The sequence below is a fragment of the Lepus europaeus genome, chromosome 13 (assembly GCF_033115175.1).
Source record: "Lepus europaeus isolate LE1 chromosome 13, mLepTim1.pri, whole genome shotgun sequence".
Classification (NCBI taxonomy): Eukaryota; Metazoa; Chordata; class Mammalia; order Lagomorpha; family Leporidae; genus Lepus; species Lepus europaeus.
Genome location: NC_084839.1, coordinates 71,087,917 through 71,110,671, shown reverse-complemented (window position 1 = coordinate 71,110,671; position 22,755 = coordinate 71,087,917). Strand labels below are relative to the sequence as shown.

Sequence of the window (22,755 nt, the reverse complement as noted above, 5' to 3'; positions counted from 1 at the left end):
CCAGGCCATAGCAGAGAGCTGGATCAGAAGTGGAGCAGCTAGAACTTGAACCGGCACCCATATGGGATGCCGGCGCCACAGGCAGTAGTTTTACCCATTATGCCACAGCGCCGGCCCCCATAGGGATGTGGAAGTCTTAACCAGTGTCTTAATTACCATGCCAAATGCCTGCCTTTTAGTTCCATTTTTCATGAACTTTTTAAAGTGTTCTTGTAGTTGACCTTATTTCTGCTTTTCTCTGCTTCAGTTGTTCTAAAATTAGTGCCTACCTCACTGGACTTCAGGAACATGAAGAGTGTGCTTAGAGCATTATAATGCCTAGCACTGAGAAATCACAGCATAAGGCCTGGAACACCACTAAGGAACCAAAAACTGCAACTTTGAATTCTGTGTTTACTTTAGATTATGAACCAAATAGGAAGGGTCTTCAGTGAGTTCACAGAAAATGCCTATTTAGAAAAAAACTATACATGGATTTAAAAATGAACAATTTTGTACCAAAACAAATTTATGTTTTATTTCCATGTTTCCACATACTTCAATTTGTTTTTTCTATTTAAATTTATTGTCTTTTCATTTTGTTTTTTTTTTATCTATTATATAATCTGAGCTGGGTCAGGTCGAGGCTGGTAGCCAGGAACTCAGTCCATGTCTCCTACAATGAGTGGCAGGGACCCAGCTACTTGAGCCATTACCTGCTGCTTCTCAGGGTGCACATTAGCAGGAAGCTGGAATCAAGAGCAGAGCTGGGTATTGAACCCAGACATTCCTGTATGGGACATAGGATTTTAACCAGTATCTCAACCACTATCCCAAACACCCTCCCCCTCCACAAACTTTTTGAAATACCCTTGTAGTATTTGATGCATTGCATGGTCATACATTTGCCAAGAAGGCTTCAGTTCTGGCAGTAATTCATGAGATGCAGCTACCCAGTCAGCAATCAAAGTGTGGAAGAGCTTTATTGAGGGGAGAAAAAGAACTTCAGAGGTTTCTGTTATATTTTGACTCATAAAGAGATGTCTGTGTGTAAAAATTCTTCCCTGGGAAAGCTTGGTTTGTAACGTTTCAGCTGAGTGGTACATTCACAGGGTTCAAGAGTATGGGTGTGGTTTATTGATTTGTTTATTTATATTTAAAAGAAAAGTTGTCTTTGTTCCCACCCTGACCTCTGTCCATGCAGTCTGATATTTCCCCCTTTTTAAATAAATAAAAATCCACTAATGATCACTGGTAGGAATTCTTGTTTATCTTTCTAGAATTTCTTCATGCAAATCTAAATAAATATATGTGCTATCATCTTATTTCCCTCTCCTTTCTATAGCAAAGAGTGTATGTTGTAGGGCAGGTGTTTGTCCTATCAGTTAAGATATCTTCTTCCCAGATGGCAGTGTCTTGAGTTCTGTCCCAGCTCTGGCTTTTGACTCCAGCTTCCTTCCATTGCAGATCCTGGGTACAGCAGGTGATGGCTCAAGTAATTGGGTCCCTGTCATCCAGTCTAGGAAGACCTAGATTGAATTTCCAGTAGCTGCTACAGCTAGGCCCAATCTAGGCCATTGCAGACGTTTGGGGAGTCAGAGTAAACCAGTGGATGGGAGCTCTTGCACACTCACATGTACTCACTCTCTCAAGCTGCCTCTGTAATTTTAAAAATGAATAAAATTTGTGGACAGTTACAACTAGTTTCAGACCTTCTTTCTCTTAGTACCTCTTTGAAATCTTTTCATGTCATCTTATAAAGTAGTTTCCTCTTTCCTTCATAAGCTGGGTAGTGTGTCATCATATAACTGCTGTTACTGATGAGTATGTGAATGGTAAATGGTAACCAGCAACAATGTAGACATTGTTACAGACACATCATTCTGCACATGTGCAAATATGTCTGTGAGCAGCATTTTCTGAAATGGGACTCTTGGGTCAGAATGTTCATTCATTTGTATAGATATCATCAAAACATCTGCATTTCTATTCCATTCAAATTTAGTTTGGATTGTTTAAAAAAGACCTGTTTTTTAATCAGTGGTTCTGAAAAAATAACAATCCTTTGTATTTTCTCCCGTTGTATTTTGTGTCTAATTAGCGCTATTGAAAACAAGACTTCACCACATTCAAAGTTTCAAGAAAGACAGTTCTGGTCAGGTCTAAAGGTAAGCAAAAAATGTTAAAAACACAGGTTTTTATGTAATCTTGTTAAAAGTCTAGTTTATGATAGAAAGGAGAACAGCAGACTCCTGTAAAGACCAAACAGTATTTTAGGTTTTGTGGGCTATATATTCTATCAAAACTACAAAAACCTGCTACAGTAGTTCAAAAATATTCATAGATAGTATGTAAACAAATAAAAATATTTGTGTTGCTGTGTTACAGAACTTGTGGACAATGTATGTCATGTTATAAAATATGTCACTTTAAAATGTAAAAGCTATTTTTCGCTCATGAACCCTACAAAAACAGGAAGCAGGCTGGATTTCACTCTCAATTCCTAATTGGCTAACCCCTGGTCTAAAAGATCAAGTTGAAGTCATTGCCAAGTTATTGGCAATAGGGATGGTAAGGAGAAAATGGGTTCAAAAGATATTTAAGATGGAGCATTGAAAGGACTCGGTAATTAATTACATGTGAGGAGTAAGTCATGGCCAAGTTTCTGACTTTGGCAGCCTGTTAGCTTGGGAAATTTTGGGAGGAACCTTATAGCAGATAGAGGAAGAAGGAAAAGTTTGGAAAGGAAAGTGAGATCTGTTTTAGGCATGGTGAAGATATCCCTGGGACAGAAATTTAGGAGTATGGGAGGCAGTTCAGTGTGGGAGTCTCCTGAAATTCAGGAGAACAACTTGAACTGGAGTCAGCTACAATAGACAGGGTTTGGGGCCACGGTTATGAATGACAAGGTCTGAGGAGACTGGGTGAAACACAAGGAAAAGACTAAGGACAGAAACTTGGAAAATACCTGACAAGAGTGGAGCAGGGAAAGCGGTCCTCAAAGAAACCATAGAATGTCTTGTGAGTGGCCTCAGGGAAGCTAAACAAAAGGTTTCCAGCAATGAAGACAACCACTGAATGCCGCCAAATACAATTAAGGCAAGGACTAGAAATGTTTATGGATTTGACATCAGAAGGACATAGATGACTTCAAAAAGAATATCTTTAATGAGGCGAATTAATGTTTGTCACGTGAGTAAGGGAGAAGACTCGAGGAAAAAGATCAACATCAATAATCATGTGAAAAGTAAAAAATTGACAAACTAGAAAAACTAGTCCAATACTCAACAATAGCAAATATAATATGTCAGAAAGTTCATGGGAAATGCATAGTCTGAAAAAACTATGTATGGAGTTCACATTTTTTGTACCAAAATGCAAAAAAAAAAAATGCACTTTTTGAAATATCCTCATGTAGTACTGGGAATAAAGTGGAAAATGCCATCAAATTCACAGAAAACTAGATTTGGAGTAGAGAAAGACAACCGGTCTTTTATTTAATATAATATATTGTAAGTAATTATTTCCACAATCAAAGATAATTGTTAATCTTACTTTAGATAGGAAGCTCTCAATATTGGTAGATTTCTCAAGGACACACAGTAGTGATAATAGCAATGACTTTGACAGCCATTCTTTACTAGAATGAAGAATCCCAGGATTTATAATCAATAGCCTAGGCTCTGAGAGAGAATCGATTAAAGAAGATTTTCATCTGGGAAGGCTGCAATATATGTTATTTGAGACAGATTTTGGATGTTATCCTAGGAAATGAAAATAAGATAAGCGAATTCATGGAGGTTGGAACATGTATTCAGAGATGTTTTCTATTATAAAATTGACAACTCCTACAGAGCTGTTTTGTTGAGAGTTTAAGAGTTTGACCATCTTTTTATGTTTGTTAGAAACTTAAAATTTTGCTTCCAAGAAAAGGTGCATATTCACATGATACTATATTTTAGCTCTTCCGCAATATTCTTCTTTGGAATGGACTCCTCCAGGATGACATCCTGCAAGAGCTAGGACTAGGGAAGCTGCTGAATCGCTACCTCATTATAGCTCTTCTTAATGCTGTTCCTGGGCCAGAAGTTGTTACAAAATGCAACCAGGTAAGTTGTGTAGGAACTGAGTGTAATTTCACCATTTTGAAATTCACCTAGTAAAGTCTGTTTTGTCACAAAGTAATTTAAATTGTGCTCACACAAGAGCAAGGGGCCTGGTGCTGTGGCGCAGTGGGTTAAACCCTGGCCTGAAACGCCGGCATCCCATGTAGGTGCTAGTTCTAGTCCCAGCTGCTCTTCTTCCAATCCAGCTCTCTGCTATGGCCTGGGAAAGCAGTAGAAGATGGCCCAAGTCCTTGGGTCCCTCCACCCGTATGGGAGACCCAGAGGTAGCTCCTGGCTCCTGGCTTCGGATCGGTGCAGCTCTTCCCATTTTGGCCATCTGGGGAGAGAATCAGCTGATGGAGGACCTCTCTCTGTCTCTACCTCTCTCTGTAACTCCTTTTTTGTTTGTTTTGTTTTGTTTGTTTTGTTTTTTGTTTTTTTGACAGGCAGAGTGGATAGTGAGAGACAGAGAGAAAGGTCTTTCTTTTTGCCGTTGGTTCACCCTCCAGTGGCCGCAGCGGCCAGCGCTTTGTGCTGATCCGAAGCCAGGAGCCAGGTGCTTCTCCTTGTCTCCCATCCAGGTGCAGGGCCCAAGCACTTGGGCCATCCTCCACTGCCTTCCCGGGCCATGGCAGAGAGCTGGCCTGGAAGAGGGGCAACCGGGATAGAATCCGGCGTCCCATCCGGGACTAGAACCCCGTGTGCCGGCGCCGCAAGGTGGAGGATTAGCCTGTTAAGCCACGGCGCCGGCCTCTCTGTAACTCTTACAAATAAATAAAATAAATCTTAAAAAATAAAATAAAATAAATTTTGCTCACACAAGAGCAAAACATTAGCTTAACAATTTAGGAGTTAGGACACTGGTTTGCAGTACCACTAATAAAAAAGAAAATTACTTAATATATGATCATGGGACAACTGGCTGTTTACAAAAAGAATGGTAGATCCTTACTTCTCACTGCTTGAATATACCAGTAACAATTTTAGGTGAAATAAAACATTAATGGTAAAAAGTGAAACTATAAAATATACTATGATAAATGACTGTATCTGAGAATGAGAGCCCTTTGGAAAGCTTAAAGATGGGGGCAGGCATTTAGTCTGCTATTTAAGATACCCATGTAGGAGCCGGCACTGTGGCACAGCAAGTTAAAGCCCCAGCCTGCAGTGCCAGCATCCCACATGTGCATCACTTCAAGTCCCACCACTCCACTTCCGATCCAGCTCCCTGCTAATGAGCCAGAGAAAGCAGTGGAGGATGTCCCAAGTCCTTGGGCCCCTGCACCTTTGTGGGAGACCAGGAAGAAACTCCTGGCTCCTGGCTTTGGATCAGCTCAGCTCCAGCCGTTGCGGCCATTTGGGGAGTGAACCAGTGGATGGAAGACCTCTCTGTGTCTACTTCTCTCTGTAACTCTATCTTTCAAATAAATAAAATAATCTTCAAGAACAAAGAAAAAAAAAAGATGACCATGTCCCATATCAGAGTTTGTGGGTTTGATACCCAGCTGTGGCTCCTGACTGCAGTTTCCTGCTGATGCAGTCCTGCAAAGCAGCAGTGACAGCTCAAGTGATTGGGTTCTTACATATAGGAGTCTTAGATTGAATTCCCAGCTCCCAACTTTGGTCCTGCCCAGTCCCAACCATTGCATGCAACAACAAATAATATCTCTTATCTCTCTCTCTTTTCTCTCTCTCTCCAAATTAAAAAAAAAAAAAAAAGGCAAAAGAAATTTTAAGAAGTAATAGATTTAACAAAACTATAGAACTCTAGTGCCTCCACAACATACACAGGAAAGGTTTCCAGATGAATTGATCACTGATAAAATCGGGGTTTTGCTCATCTGGCTTACTATACTGTTGTTTCTCTGATTTTGTGCTTGGAATAGTCAGTAGTAAAAATTAAACAGTGAATTGAGAAACTAGGAAATAAAAAACTTGTAACATCTAACAAGGATTAATGTTCACATTAAGTAAAAAAGCTCTTTACAAAATAGTCAACAGTTTGACTATTCTGATTAAAATGACCAAAGAGGGGCCAGCATTGTAGCACAGCAAATTAAGCTGTTGCCTGTGAGGCCAGCATCCCTTATGAGTACCCGTTCAAGCTCCATTTGCTCCACTTCACCCCAACTCCCTGATGATACTATTTGGTGAGTGAACCAGTGGATAGCAGTTCTTGATCTCCTCTCTCCTACCCCCATGACTCTGCCTTTTAAATAAATAAATATTTTTTAAATATATGTGACCTTTGACAAAGGGAAAAAATTACAAAATTTTTGTTAAACCTTGAACTAATAGAATAATATTCAACTTGCAGGATCACTGTAAGATTATATTAATACAAATCCATAGATAAGTATTTATTACAAACCATGTGTCTTTCTTAACAGATAGTAGCTTCTCTACCAGAAAAGTGGTTTGAAAATTCTACCATGAGGACATCTATTCCTCAGCTAGAAAATTTCACTCAAGTTTTATTGCAATCTGCACATAAGTTGTCTACAACCGAATTCAGGTAATACATATTTTATTGTTACTTCCATACTTGGGAGTTCATGGATTTTGCATGCTCTCAGCGATTTTTAGATATATTTGTATTTATGCTGTACTTTTAAAAATCTTTTGAAGATTTTGTAATATGAAATATCTTGATAGATATTTTCATGGTTAGTTTTGAAATGGCTCACTATTTTATAGTCACCCTTCGTATATATTCATATTTTTAAATGTAAATCTCCTAAAATAAGCACTTCCAAAAAATTGAAGCACAGGGAAATTTAGAATTAAGGCTGTAATCAAAAATTCCTTTAAGCAATTTAAAATGTGTTTTCAATTTTCTTGGTCATTTTAAAGATTGAGCACTTGTTCAGTACAGGTCTGCAGCCAGGTGTTACCCAACAGTAGCTGAGTTCTGTTCTGAATATCTCATTGACTGCACAGGATGTTTGGGGCTTAACTACAGTAGTATTCTGGTAAACTACTGTCCAAAAGATTTTTTTAACTCGGATTTTTATAGCATTTTTGATATCTGTGGTGTAAATAACTCTCATGATAATGGCCTATACAAGCTGAGAGCAACACAGCACTACCAAAATTTCTGCTGATAGATTTGCTCTGAGCTGTTCTACCTTTTACAGTCATTCACATTGACATTTGCCAAAATATATCCACTAATATTTATATTTCAACTTTATGTGGAAAGTACAGCATCTGTATTTCATGTTATTTTCAAGTAAAACTTTAATTTTTTAGATTAATGACTGATATGCAGTACAGGTATAGAATTTACCACTGTGTCCAAGACATTACACTTTAAGGAGGAAAATGTTCTTTTGTTTTTCAGAGATGAAGTCAAAGAAATCATTCATATTCTGGTGAAAATAAAAGCTTTGAGTCAAGCAGAATCTCTCATAGAAGAGTATCATCTAGACAATATTAAATCACTAATTGAAGACATTTGAATAAATCTTATAAGAAAGTTCTAAAATGATATTTTAATACAGTCACACTCAGTTCCTTTGCTTGGGGAAAAAACAAAACCTAGTGCCTCTTTATTCCCTGCAGTGGAGGGTGTGCTCCGCAAGAGGGCAGTAAGTACCCCACGCCTCTGCTCCCTGGGCTCTGCCTGCTGATGCTAGGAAAGGCTGCCCTTCCGCACTCATTCGGTGGTGTTTGAATGAATTAAATGAACAGGAGCATAAAAGTTCAACATTTTTTAAAAATTCTTTTGACTTCTTTGCCAATTTAAGAAATGTAGAAACCTTGCTTGAAGCTGTTTTGGCCAAATGACCATGTTGTCTGTCCTGAACACAAATATCTTTAAATACTTAAACCACCTATTTTAACTACTTTTTAATAATTAAGTTAATATGAAACTTTTTATTATTATTTTTTTTTTGACAGGTAGAGTTAGACAGTGAGAGAGAGACAGAGAGAAAGGTCTTCCTTTTTCCATTGGTTCACTCCCAAAGTGGCCACTACGGCCAGCACGCTGCGGCTGGCACGTTGCGCCGATCCAAAGCCAGGAGCCAGGTGCTTCTCCTGGTCTCCCATGCAGGTGCAGGGCCCAAGGACCTGGGCCAACCTCCACTGTGCTCCCGGGCCACAGCAGAGAGCTGGACTGGAAGAGGAGCAACCAGGACAGAATACGGCGCCCCAACTGGGACTAGAATCTGGGGTGCCAGCGCCGCAGGCAGAGGATTAGCCTAGTGAGCCATGTGACCATTATGAAACTTTTAATTAGAATAAATTATTAAATATTAAATGATTAAGGCATTGGGAGGCAGTTGGTAACTAATGATTGTCAAGTTGTCTTTTAGAAAGCTCCTGGCTTCTAATCAGACCAGCTCTGGCCATTGGGGCCATCTGGGGAGTGAACCAGAGGGATGGAAGTCATCTCTGTCTGTCTCTCCCTCTCTCTAATTCTGCCTCTCAAGTAAATAAATAAATATTTAAAAAAAAAAAAAAAAAAAAAAGGAAACCTGTATCTTAGATACACAGAACATGTGATTCACTTTCTGATGAAAAACATTTATCTAAGAAAGAGGCAAAGTAATTAAAAAGAATAATAAAATTTTTCAAAGGTGGAGTTTGGTAGTAATTTTCTGTTTGTTCAGTAACTCAAGGGCAACCCTAACTATATATTTTGACAATTGTTTCCCAAAAGATAATTGGAGAAAAAAGATGTTTGTTTATAATTGAAGAATGTATATCACCCCTGCTATTGAAGGTACATGTAATTTTAACCACTAGGTGTATTATATCTATTGTAGTGAATCTGAGTGATTTGCTAGTCTGAAGGATTTTTTAATAAAGTTTATATTACTTACACTAATTATGCAACAGAACATTGCCTAGGAATTCAAACCATTGCTGAAAAGCATTTAGCAGTCCACTCAGCTACGGTCCTGAGGTACCTGCCTCCTTCTCTCTGCATGTTTGCAAAACCGTGTGTCTGTATGTGTACATATACATGAAGCTTTGTTTTTGAAATTATATGAACATGAAATTTGTAACTTTTTTTTACTATTAAAGTGTGCATTTAGAAATTATCCTCTGACTTTTGGATTTAGTTAGATATATTTGATGTTTTCCCTTATGTTTTTAAAGTAAGGAGAGAGACTTTCTTTCTGTAGAGAGGAAAATATTAGAACTGTTTTCAAAACTGCAAATTGACAAATTTTAAAACTACTCTGATGGTTTCACTTCAATTTCATTATGCTTGGAGTTAAAAGGATTTTTATCTGCCAGATAGCTATAATTTTTTTTTTTTTTTTTTTTTTTTTTTAGATTTTTATGTATTTATTTAAGAGGTAGAGTTACAGTGAGAGGGCGAGACAGAGAAGTCTTCCTTCCGTTGGTTCACACCCCAGATGGCCGCAACGGCCAGAACTGCACTGATCCAAATCCAGGAGCCAGAAGCCTCTTCCTGGTCTCCCACACGGGTGAAGGAGCCCAAACACTTGGACCATCTTCTACTGCTTTCCCAGGACATAGCAGAGGATTGGAAGAGGAGCAGCCGGACCAGTAGTGTGCAACAGGCTAACCTGCTGCTTGCAATGCTGGCAACCTGCGCTGGATTGCTGTTTGTGTTCCAGCTACTCCGTTTGCAATTCAGCTCCCTACTAATAACCCAGGAAAGCAATAGAAGATGGCCTAAACGCCAGGACCCCTGCCACCCGTGTGGGAGACCAGAATGAAGCTTTGGCTCCTGGCTTTGGCCTGACCTAGACCTGGCTGTCGGGCCATTTGGGGAGTCAACCAGCAATGGAAGATTTCCCTCTCTCACTCTCGCTCGCGCGCGCACTCTCTCTCTCTCTCTCAATGGAAGATTTCCTGCTCTCGCTTGCGCACGCGTTCTCTCTCTCTCTCTCTCTCTCTCTCTCTCTCACGTGCGCGCGTGCGCTTTGCATTACAGTAAGTAAATCTTAAAAACAAATTTAAAAGACTGAAACCATACTATCTTCTTTGACCACAATAGAAAAAGATAACCAAAGTTAAACAGGAAAACTTCACAAATACATGGATAGTAACACAACCAATCAGTATGACAAAGAAAGCACAAGGAAATGTAGAATATGACATGATCTAGCAATCTAGTGTTGGCATGCACTGCATTACACACCAGAGCCAAAATGGTTGAAATGGAAAATGATATATATTTTATTATAGCAAAATTCTATACTATATACTACTCAATGTGCTAACAGTTGCTTTATTTCTGGTGAGAAAATTCAAAATTTTACATAGTAAAAAGCAGGACTAGTCAGCTGTTTCTGAGCACTTGCACTTACCAGCTGATTATATGTCTAGTTTTAGTTATTGTCTATTTATCAAAGTTAAAAAAAGAACAGGTTTTTCAATTGACTATCTTCTAACAATATAAAGAAAAATACAGACGACAGGTCCTAGTTAAAATTTTATTTTGAGGTACGTGAACCAGTTCGTGAATGCTGCCCATCAGTTACTGGTTGAGTAGTTACTGGCTGGGTAACAACCACCAGTGACAATGAGGGAGGATCGAGCTGAATGTTGCCCTGGCACAGACCCTCCCCTTCCAAGGAGACAGCCTTTTCTTTGGGTATTCACTAAGGGACTCTCCAAAATAGCCCATCTAACCAACCCAAAAACAACTCCTCCCTAAAATCCCCTAGACTTTATAAGCTTTATAGTCTTCCATTCAACTCCATGTAGACATCCAAGGATTACCAGATGCCCTGGAAAACACAGAATCCAGAAAACAGTTCAGCAAAGGGAAGATTAAGCATAGCTGACACCAGAGGACAGCCCTAAGCATGATTCAGTTGGCAGGCATGCAGGGGGTTGCCTTTGTCACAATCTGGGCTAGTACTGTATGTTTTAACCTGAGGAACAGCATGCCAGGTGAGTCTGGCCCAAATTACATGTCAGCCTTACCCATGAGTGGTTACATCCCAGCTTTCCAATCCATGCCCAACTGCAGAGTGGCATGGGCACTCCTATCACTTCATGGAAGTATTCTGTTTCAATCTAATCCTAAGACCTTGAGTTTGATTCATTGCACTCTGATAATCAGAACACACAGTTCACTCCCTGTGACCAGATTCGTGATGGACATCAAGACATCACGCAGTCTACATTATAACCCTGTGGTGAGCACTCTGTTTAACAGAACTCAATTGAGGCCAGTGCTGTGGTGTAGCAGGTGAAGCTGCCACCTGCACTGCCAGCATACCATATGGGTGCCAGTACATGTTGTGCCTATTCCACTTCCAATCCAGCTCTCTGCTGTGGCCTGGGAAAGCAGTAGAGGATGGCCCAAGTCCTTGGGCCCCTGCACCCGCGTGGGAGACCCCAAGGAAGCTCCTGGCTCCTGGCTTTGGATCAGAGCAGCTCCACCCACTGCGGCCAGTTAGGAAGTGAACCAGTGGATGGAAGACCTCTCTCCCTCTCTCTGCTTCTTTCTCTCTCTGTGTAACTCTGACTTTCAAATAAATAAACAAATAAATGAATAAATAAATCTGAAAAAAGAACTCACTTAACAAACTTAGCCATCAATTCCCTCAAAAATAGCTTTTGCAAACTCTCAGGGAAGCTGACGCCAGACTGACTTGAGGGCTGTCAACATTAGCTTTGAAGCTTAACAGCAATACTGTCCTATTATATTTGCTATTAGGTTTTTCAAAGCCAAATACATTGTTTAAGAATATATATAGACAAGAAGAAATTAAATACATGCAAGGGAGATAAAGGACAGTGTCCCCATCTGTAAGAAGGGACGGATACAACTGCAGACCAAGAGTTGCCTTCTTAGATCTTAGCAAATGTTTTCACACTGAGTGCATCTTGTTGTTCTTTAAACCACACTCTGCTCTTCTATGAGTTATTTCATAATTTTAAGACATCATCCCACCCATTCCCCTTGCTCAGATTCCACACTCACTGAAGGGCCTTCTGGAGATACTTTGACTTCTATGGTAGCTTTGCCTTCAGTAAGGGAATGGAGAGTAGATCATGTGCTATAAATACTTCTCTTTTAGAGTAATAAACTGGTATGACAATTTTATTTTTCAAAAAAGTACTAATAAAATAATGAGTGTTCAGTCTATTTAATAACTATGCTCTTATAAATGAAGCTAAATTGGTCTCAAAATAAATCCTCTGAGAGTCAATATGTTTTGTGCAAGTAACCGAATCCATCCGCAGAATCAGGACTTTTTTGATGCTTCAATTTCATCCCATATTGCAGCTTTGATTTTCGAAGTATCATATTCCCTCATCATATCAAACTCAAGCCATGGTTGACTCCACTTCTGAGCTGCTTTCATTTGTTCTTCGGTTAAAGAAAGATCAAATTGGATTCCTTTAATATTAAAATTTGGACGCTCCCAGCGTTTCGACCAGGGTTTAGGCTTCATTTTTACTTGCAGCTAAGGATGATACAAAAAAAGAAAGAAAGAATAATTGGAATAACAGACATAAGCAAAAATCCCCTTAAAGTTTTCATTAATGAAAGATAAATAGGATAAATCTTATTTCATACTTGAAGTTCAAGTTCCAAATGTGCAACCTATACCTTATTAACAGGAACTTCTCGGCTAGACTCTGGTGTTATTGGCTTCATATTCATGTCAAAAGTGCTATATTCAGGAAGAGCATCTCGTAAGTACAGCAAGCTATCATCCAGTCGCTTCTCTAATTTGATCACTTGGATCTCCTGGATTCGAGGATTATAAAGTTCAAAGCAAATCTCAACACCTTTAAAAAGAACAGAAAACATATTAACAAACCAAGCCCAGATGCCTGCATGTGTCACTCTTCCCACTTAAAGATAGGAACCAGCACAAGGTTTGGCACATAGGAAGTATTACATAAATTTGCAATTTTTAAAAAATTAAGGAAATAAATCAAAATCCACTGAAATAAAAGTGAGTAAATATGAATCAGAATGCTAAAGCCAAAGGAAAAAAAAAGTCCATTTTATATTCTTCAATTCTGATAATACACATTAGCTTAGAGAATATCTGAGTAAACTCTTCACTATGTCACATTCCTGTTTATTTCCAAGTTACCTGAAAAAAATAATCTTCCATGTTGAGTAATAGGAGTAATGATGACATAGAGTAAGTAAAATTTTATGTTTGGGTAAGAAGCCCTGCTTAAAGACAGCCTAGGTTTTTGTTTTGTTTTGTTTTAATATACTAGGACCCTCCATGGGAAGGCAGGAACAGCTTTGAGCACATCAAGGTGCTGTGACAGGAGCCAGTCTACTATATATCACCTGTATTATCAAACACTTCAGAGCACACTCTGAAGTTTTCTGGAGTAAACTCAAAAGATGTATGACCAACATTAGCATCTAGTGTTTAATACCAAGACTCAATCCAGGGGCTGGTGCTGTGATGCAGCGAGTTAAAGCCCTGGCCTGCAGCGCTGGTTCGAGTCTTGGCTGCTCCACTTCTGATTCAGCTCCCTCCTGGTGTGCCTGGGAAAGCAGCGGAAGATGGCCCAAATCCTTGGGCCCTTGCACCCACGTGGGAGACCCAGAAGGAGCTCCTACCTCCTGACTTCAGCTCAGCTCCAGCCGTTGCAGCTATTTGGGTAGTGAACCAGCGGATGGAAGACCACCCTCTCTATCTCTACCTCTCTCTCTGTAACTGTGTCTTTCAAATAATCAAATAAATCTTAAAAAAAAAAAAAAAAAAAAAAAAAGACTCAATCCATTATTTTACCATACACCTGTTCTATGCTAGGTATTGATCTAGGAGTTGTCCCTACAGTAAAACCAGAACAGGAAAGCTCTTTCTCCTCTCATAAAGCTTTCATTCTAGTGGGTGACAAACACTAAGTAAACAAATCAACAAGGTGATTTCATATAGTGAAGAAAATACAAGGTGACAGCACTGTGACTAGGGAGAGGCAACTTTGAATAGAAGATGACATTTAAACTTATACTATAAAGGACCAAGATTGTTCCAAGCAGAAGAACAGCAAATGGAAGGGCCTTGGGTTGTTTACAGATTCGCAGTGTTGGAAAAACAAGAGAAAAGAGCCAAATGGCCAGAGCCCATTAACTCAGTGGGCCAGGTGCTATGGTTTCAATGTGTCCCATCCAAAACTCACAATGAAACTTATTCCACAATGTGGTGATGTTAGGAGGTGGGACACTGAACCTTATAAAATGGCTAGATAGACTAGCTTAGGTTCTTTGTGCCCTTCCTTCTTGGAAGTAGGGAACAGGGCAGGGCCCTCACCAGACACCAAACCTGGGGAAAACTTGATCTTCGACTTCCCAGTCTCCAGAACTGTGAGAAATAAATCTGTGTTCTTTATAAATAATTTCTCAGTCTGGGTATTTTGTTACAGCAGCACAGGTGGGCTAAGACACCAGGAAGTAAACCAGAGACTGCACAACTATCAGGAGAAGATGATGATGAGAGTGGTACTAGCAATGGATAGGAAAAGGAGACAAAATTGGGACATATTTTTTGGAGACTGAGCCAAGAAAATTCAGTGATTCAATGTGTGAGAAAGAACAGCACCTAGGTTCTTGGTAACTAAATGGGTGTACAGTGATAGCATTCATGGACATAGAAAAGACTGTGCGAGGAGAGAAAAGAAATAAAGAACTCTGCTTTCAACTTGTTCTATGCTTTTAGAAGTCATCCAAATGGAGATTTTGAATGGGAGTTGTATACACAAATCTGGAACTTGGAAAGGACCAGACCTGGAGATACCAATTTGGAAATCAGCTTCACAGCAGCAGTAACTGAAGCCACTAAAACAGGAAGTATGGAGGGAGGTCAAGGCAGATCACAATGGTCCAACAGTAAGAACAGCAAGGGGCAGCTAATACTTTTGGAGTAGTCTGGATGTGGTACTTCATACACAGTATCTCAAAGGTGATTAAACCCTGGGAGGCAGAAAATATTCATATCTCTACTCTGAAGATGAAAATCCTACCCAGATAGATCGACTCACACCTCTGCTCATTTCTCTCTATTTACAGACTCTCCAAGTACACGAACTGATTGAAAGCATCAATTTCTGGGATCAATCAAGTCCTGCTGAGTTCCTACATGCACAGCACAAGATTGCTACAAAACAAGCAAGACAGCAACCGCTCTCATATTTTCAATTTCTTTGAACATAACACTTCACTGTTGGGAATTATGAAGCATAAAATCTTAAGCATGAAAATGTTACCCTACTCCTCTTGTTTTAATTCATAATCTTCCTAGAATTTTATCACTTGTTCCTCTGCCTTATTAGGCACAGTATGCAAATATGATTTTGCCTTTTTAATATGCCCCTGAGTCTTATTAAAACAGTGATAATTGTAGCAACTCTCTTATGTCATAATACAAAGCAGCTTCAAAAGTTCAAGGGAAACACATATTGTGAGAAAACTATGTGTAGACTTCAAGATATTTTCCTGCAAAAATGAGCTTACCTTTTAATTCTAGTTTTCCACGAACTTTTTGAAGTAGCTTCATATAAACCAACATGGAGGCATTCATTTTTACAAGTAAATCAGACAGATATCAGTTGTTTGTCTTAATGCCCTCATGGGTTACCTAATCCTAACGCAGCTTTAGAGTCGCTTGTTCCTTCTGCTGATGACGCCATGGTTTGGGAAGTCTACTTTAATGGCTATTGTTCCTTTTCCTTTTCTAAGGATTATTTATTTAGGGGCTGGCGCTGTGGCACAGAAGGCAACGCCAACATCCTGATTTGATTTCTGGATGCTCTGCTTCGTTCACAGTTCCCTACTAAGGTGCCTAGGAAAGCAAATGAAGATGGCGCAAATTCCTGGTCCCCTGAACCCACACAGGAGACCTGGATGGAGTTCCAGGCTCCTTGCTTCAGCCTGACCCAGCCCCAGCTGCTGTGGCCATTTGGAGAGTGAACCAGCAGATGGAAGATTTCTCTCTAGTGTCTCCCTCTCTCTCTGAGTGACACAGACAAGGAGACACAAAGAGAGAAGTCTTAAATGCACTGGTTCACTCCCCAGATGGCTGCCACAGCCAGGTCAAAGCGTGGAACTCTATCTGGAGCTCCTATGTGGGTGGCAGCACCCCATGCTTGACTTGTCATCCTCTGCCTTTCCAGGCACCTGGGTGAGAAGCAGAGCAGTCAGGACTCCACCCACCACTCTGATGCGGGATGCAGCTCCACAAGCAGTGGCTTACCCCACTGCACCACAATGCTGACCCCATCCTGGTCCCATAACAAAAGGTGCCTTTCAGAGAAAGCAGACTTCCCACGGTGTCTGAGCAGTACCTGCAGTTCTAAGGTACATGCTGCCTATCTTCCCCAGAGCCCTCTTCCACGTTCAGGTTCCAGGTGTCTTATCCCAGGTTGCAGAATCAAAAAGCAATGCCGACATAACACTTCCCAGACAACCAAAATTATGCTGTGAAGCTCACCTTGTCCTTCAATAGTATTCCTCAGGATAAAAGTAGCCCCCAGGCCCTGTCCCGATCTCTGGATACAGATCCCCAGGAACTGGCTGCTTTTGCCTTTAGCGTACGGGTCAGCAGTGGTAACACGAAGTATGCTTCCTACAAATTCAGAAGTGAACTTGTACGTGAGATGAAGACATAAGCAATATTTCTAGGTAACTAAACTTCCTCAATATTTTAATATAACACTAGGAGTTAAGTGCCTCTCCCAGGCAAAACCCAGATATGTGAAAAACAATCTTCTCTATGCAAAGAAAACTAGCCCTCTCCGCACTAATAATAAAGCACCCAGTTCTTACTGACCAACATAGAACTCCGGAATGTGGAGTACTTTTCTCCTTTCTAACATATCTTTTCTTTCCATTTGGAACTTCAGAGGATTTGTTCTTCCCCGTGGAGGAATGAATTCAGGACTCAAGAACCTGTGGAGAAAAAGAAAATTGAAAGCTAACTTAAAAGGGAACTCCAACAAAAAGTTAACTTTCCAAAGAAATTAAAATACGATATTGATGCTTTATTCTTACTAAAAATAAGGAAACTCAACTTTATTTCTAAAAGTGTTGTTAGGGCTCATGAAAATAGTTACCAGTTCCTAAGTACTAACTGGCATGTTATTAACCACTTCATTAAACAAGAGCTTAAATTAATCCTTGTAACCGACTGGGGTTGGTGTCACCATTTCCTTGTATAGTTGAAGAAACTGGAGCTTGGAAAAGGTAAGCAGTAATTGACCCACTATTACATTAGCTATAAATGTGTCAAATCAAGATTCAAATGTAAGCATATCTTGTCAGCCTCCAAAGGCTATGATCATATCCACAGGCCTCACATTGAGCTATACATGTTACAATAGATTATGTTGGTGGGGTCGGTGCTGTGGCATAGAAAGTAAAGCCGCCAGCTGTAGTCCTGGCTGCTCCACTTCCCATCCAGCTCTCTGCTATGGCCTAGGAAAGCAGTAGAAGATGGCCCAAGTCCTTGGCTCCTGCACCCACATGGGAGACCCGGAAGAAGCTCCTGGCTTCGGATCTGCCCACTTCTGGCCATTGCGGCCACTTGGGGAATGAACCAGCAGATGGTTCTGTCTCTCTCTGCCTCTGCCTCTCTGTAACTGCCTTTCAAATAAATAAATAAATAAATAAATAAATAAATAAATAAATATTTTTAAAAAGATTATGTTAGAGAATATATAAACATATAAATAACCAATTGCTTTAAAAACAGTTAAACAAATAAATAAATATTTTTTAAAAAGATTATGTTAGAGAATATATAAACATATAAATAACCAATTGCTTTAAAAACAGTTTTCACAGGGCCAGCAGTGTGGCCACAGTAAGCTGGGACACTGGCATCTACAAGGGTGCCGGTTCAAGACCTGGCTGCTCCACTTCTGATCCTGCTCCATGCTAATGCACCTGGGAAAATAGCAGAAGATGGCCCAAGTGCTTGGGCCCCTGCACCTAAGTGGGAGACACAGATGAAGCTCCTGGCTTTAGCCTGGCCCAGCCCCAGCTACCGCAGCCATTTGGGGAGTAAATCAGTGGATGGAGGATCTCTCTCTCTCTCCCCCTCCTTCTCTTGTTCTCTAACTCTGCCAAATAAATAAATAAATAAATAGAATTGTCCCTTTTTAAAATCTACTATGGCCTGGGAAAGCAGTGGAAGATGGCCTAAGTCCTTGGGCCCCTGGACCCACGTGGGAGACCTGGAAGAAGCTCCTGGCTCCTGGCTTCAGATCGGTGCAACCTTGGCCATTGTGGCCATCTGGGAAGTGAACCAGCAGATGGAAGACCTCTCTCTCTCTCTGCCTCTGCCTCTCTGTTAACTCTGCCTTTTGAATAAATAAATGAATCTTTAAAAAATTTCAAAAAGATAAAATAAAAACAATCTATGTTCTTCTTTAACTGATTTAAAACTGATTAAGTATTTAACTTACAGAAAAAACATATATGTATTATAATGCATAGTCCTGTCACTACCACCCCTAAAATCAAGAAATAAATTATCAGCATAGGTGAAGTCCCTGTACATTACTCCCTACTTCCTACAGTTAATCACTACTCTAAATTTGGTGACTGGGGCTGCAATTGTAGTGTGGCGAGTAAAGCCACTGCAGGCAATGCTGGCATCCCATGTGGGTGCTCATTCGGGTCCTGGCTGCTCCACTTCTGATCCAGCTCCTTGTTAATGCACTTCAGAAGGTAGCAGAGGATGGCCCAAGTCCTTGGGCCTCTGCACACACGTGGGAGACCCGGAAGACGCTCCTGGATCCTTTCTTTGGATCAGCAAAGCTCCAGCTGTTGCAGCCATCTGGGGAGTGAACCATCAGATGGAAGACCTCTCTCTCTCTGCCTCTCCTCTGTGTAATGCTGACTTTCAAAGAAATAAATAAATCTTTAAATAAATAATTTAAAAAAAGGAATACAGCAGTTCTCCCCATACCAGTCCTCCCACCCCCACTCCTGTCCCACCTTCTACTCCCTCTCCCATCCCATACTTCATTAAGATTTATTTTTAATTATCTTTACATACAGAAGATCAACTCTATATTAAGTAAAGATTTTAAGTTTGCACCCACAAAGACACACAAATTATAAAGTACTGCTGCTTTCCCAGGCCATAGCAAAGAGCTAGATCAGAAGTGGAGCATCTGGGACTCAAACCAGCACCCATATGGGATGCCCATACTGAAGGCAGCAGCTTTACCCGCTATGCCACAGTGCTGGCTCCAACTTTTTTAAACAGTCAAGGCCCTATTATCTTATAGACTGTCACTGGATTCGGGATTTATTGTTTCACACACCTTGACTGAGGTTAAACATTTTTAGTGAGAATATCTGATGATGTCACATCAAGAACAGCTTAGTAGTTAAGCTTGATTGGTGAAAGCAGAGAATGTCTCCTTACATCTTGATACTTCACAAACGCATACATATTTTGACAATATATCATACTGTTTAGTAAGGTTTTAGATTCATGAAAATGGTAACCTACCATATCAATTCTTTTGAAGATTGCTTTTTACAGAAATTTGAAATTCATCCATGTTTAAAGGTTAGCTCTAGTTCATTCATTTTCACTGCCATATAATATTCTATTATTATATTTGGCAGTTCACCTACTGATGGGCATCTAGGCCACCTCCAAACTATTGTCACAAACAATATTTTTCTGGTCAGTGTTGCCCGTGTCTCCTTGTACATGTGTATTAACCCTTCAAGTTGTGTACCTTCTGGGTGAAAAGCAATGCACAACTTCAAATGTACTACATTATGTACCACATTTGGCCAAAGTGCTTTCCAGAGCACAAGTCTTATATTTTTATTTAACTGAACTTAAGTATTGCCTTTGAAGATATATTTGTTTTCCATTTAAAAAACAACGTACAATAAGGAAATCTTGGGGCTGGCGCTGTAGCGTGGCAGGTAAAGCCACCGCCTGCAGTGCGGCATCCCATATGGGCGCCCTTTCGAGTCCCGGCTGCTCCACTTCTGACCCAGTTTCTGCTATGGCCTGGGAAAGCTGTAGAAGATGGCCCAAGTCCTTGGGTCCCTGCACCCACGTGGGAGACCCGGAAGAAGCTCCTGGCTCCTGGCTTCCGATAGGTGCAGCTCCGGCCATTGCAGCCAATTGGGGAGTGAACCATCGGATGGAAGGCCTCTTTCTCTCTCTCTCTCTGCCTCCCCTCTCTCTGTGTAACTCTGACTTTCAAATAAATAAATAAACCTTAAAAAATAATAAGAAAATCTTTTCTGATTCCTAGGTTCCCTAACATACAAGTTTGTTTCAGTTGAGAATCAGAGCATATTTACATGTTCTTAAAAAAAAAAAAAAAAACAAAACCCTCAGAGATAATCCAATAACCTCCTGCCCGTTGAGAAAGCTGCAAGGACGTCGAGTTTTTCCTCCTAAAATTGGCCTTTGAAAAGGTCACACAGCTCTACAGGCACTTTCATCAGGTCGTCCAAATTTCCAGGTTCCCTCCCGGGTTCCCAGCATTCATTTCAGGGATCACACTGGAAGGGGAAATTTCAGACACCGACTAGCGGAGATTTTTACCACTGCACCACCTTCTGCCAGGCATTGCCGCCTAAAACGGCGAGTTTTGCCAAGTGATTGCCACCGACGGTTAAGCGTCTTCCGAGAGAACAGATCTGACTGTAAACAGCTACTGGATAAGCCTCAAAGGGAAAACAACAACTCTGGGACGGGACAAGGGTTTCAGAACCCGGGAATCCCTGCCTGAGGTTCGGATTTAACTCTGCCGCCCGCGTGCACTGTGCAGGCAGCGAGCCGCCCGGCCCGGCCTCACCTCCTCTCCCGGTCCAGGGAGCGGCGCTTGTCCACGATGACCGGTTTCGGCGGCGGCTGGAACGCGCGGGGCTCGGAAGGCCCACTGCTCTGCGGACGGCCAGGCTCCGTGTGGACCCCTGCGGACACAGGCGACTGAAGTCAGGACTCCGGGGAAGCCCTGAGAGCCCGCGGAGCGCCGCAGTTCACCCCAATCCGCGGCTCCATGGGGATCCATGCCAGGGTCGATCGTGACCTCGGGACGCGTCTCCCCCCAGCCTGGCCCTGAGCAGCCCCCGCTCCCCGCCTCGCAAGTCCCGTTCCACTTACGACAGGCGACGGAGGCCGGCGCAGCGAGCAACGCCCTGGCAGCGCGGAAGCCTCGGGTCAGGCCCATGGAGGACCCACAGCCCCCTGCAAGGCAGGCCGCCATGCCTGCTGCCTCTGGTCAGGACTACAACTCCCAGACTCCAGTGCGACGAGGCCTTGGCTACCTGAGGGCGGATGGCGGCTGCTATGGGACAAAATGGACTAGTTTTTTTTTGTTTGTTTAATTGTTTGCTCTTATGTCTTTCTACCACTTCTTGGTTAGGACGCCTCAGAAGGAATGCATATTTCTCTAGTTCCCCCTTAAGGTACTAATTTACACGCCTCCACAAGGATGTTTGCCCAGCCTAGAAAGCTGTATGCTCCCCTCCTTTGAAATTAACATTTTGTAAGCAAATCTTCTGTACTTGGGCTCTCATTCCTACTAGGTGTATTCCATTTGCAGCTCTGATCTCATTTGCAGTGTCTCCATACTTGTGTAGTTACTGGATTAGTATTTAACTCTGCCACTGTAGCATCAGCTCCATGAGGAAATGGATACAGGCTTTTGCTCACTGTGTTATGCTAGTACCTAGTTAGTACTTATCTGGACCTACCTAGTTCCATTGGGTGCACAGAAAGGAGCCGCCTCAAAGTCCCAGGGACCACAGGCAGCATTGCGCCTTGAAGAAATAAGCTGAGTTTGGACCTCGCATCTTTGGTGGCGTAGGGAGAAGAGGGGAAGTTGGATAGGGGAAATTGTAAGTCTTGTTGAGAAACTTGGAAGTTACACTGTCAGCAATGGTGAACTCCTGGAAGGAGTTAACACATAGTGTAATGTGATTATCTGACTACTTGTTAGTTAATCCAATTGAGTGGTTGTCCCAAAGCTACCTCAAATTCAACAGTGCTGTGCTGAATGTACCCTGTCCCCTTTCAAACTTCCTCCTCCATATTGGCTATCTCAAGGAAGGGCTTCAACACCCATTTTGTCCCCTAAACCAGAAACCTCAGTGCTGGTGTGGGTGAGCTGATTACCAGGAGTGGAACTTTAATGACCTCCTTCTGTGTTTTCTATCCGCCGAAAGGAAAGCTTGAGCATCACCGCGTGGTGTTCAGCCAGGGGAAGAAAGTGTTCCAGGCAAACTCCCCTGTCAGATTACGGCAACCTCAAGATTCCGGTCTTGCTTGCTCACCTTGGCACCCTTTATGCCAGTTCTCATGTGACCTTGTGAGTTCTTGAAAGAGAAAGGTATTCTAAAAGGCACTATGTTCCTAAATCTGTATCTGTGAAATGCATGAAACTTGTATAACTTAAATACATTTTTTAAAAAAATGCTCCATTGGACCAGATATTTCCCTCTGCTTCCTGGCTCGCCATGTGATCCCTTGTCCCATGTGGTCCACCACCCACGCAGAGGCCAAGCATGTCTGCCCACCTGATCTTGGACCTGAACTCCAAAACTGTGAGCTAAGCAACTCTTTTATCTTTATAAGGTTAGTTGCCTCAGGTGTCTTGGTGTAGTAAAGAAAAACTAACTAATACATAAGCATAGTTCAGTTGTACAAAGGAAGAGTAATAGATTTTGTTTTTAAAACATGCCAGCATGGGTGTTTGGAGTAGTAAG

At 41.4% G+C, this 22,755-nt stretch overlaps 2 protein-coding genes across 2 annotated transcripts in view; one reads left to right on the top strand and one right to left on the bottom strand.

The window, feature by feature from the left end:
• The window catches only part of GCFC2 (GC-rich sequence DNA-binding factor 2), a 51,470-nt gene extending 42,254 nt beyond the window's left edge, over window positions 1-9,216 (top strand). The window contains exons 15-18 of the mRNA XM_062209742.1: window positions 2,081-2,147; window positions 3,942-4,088; window positions 6,476-6,600; window positions 7,429-9,216. Of these exons, the coding sequence (XP_062065726.1) occupies window positions 2,081-2,147; window positions 3,942-4,088; window positions 6,476-6,600; window positions 7,429-7,546 (457 nt within the window). The 3' untranslated portion in view covers window positions 7,547-9,216. The remainder of the gene's footprint in view (window positions 1-2,080; window positions 2,148-3,941; window positions 4,089-6,475; window positions 6,601-7,428) is intronic.
• A 1,046-nt stretch (window positions 9,217-10,262) lies between these two features.
• MRPL19 (mitochondrial ribosomal protein L19) lies at window positions 10,263-21,274 on the bottom strand. Its single transcript, XM_062209741.1, has 6 exons — window positions 21,152-21,274; window positions 20,844-20,961; window positions 16,832-16,950; window positions 16,493-16,627; window positions 12,640-12,821; window positions 10,263-12,493 (listed from the first exon to the last, which is right to left on the bottom strand). The coding sequence occupies exons 1-6, from the start codon at window positions 21,252-21,254 to the stop codon at window positions 12,272-12,274; spliced, it is 879 nt and encodes a 292-aa protein (XP_062065725.1). The 5' UTR covers window positions 21,255-21,274; the 3' UTR covers window positions 10,263-12,271.
• Window positions 21,275-22,755: the final 1,481 nt, after the last annotated feature.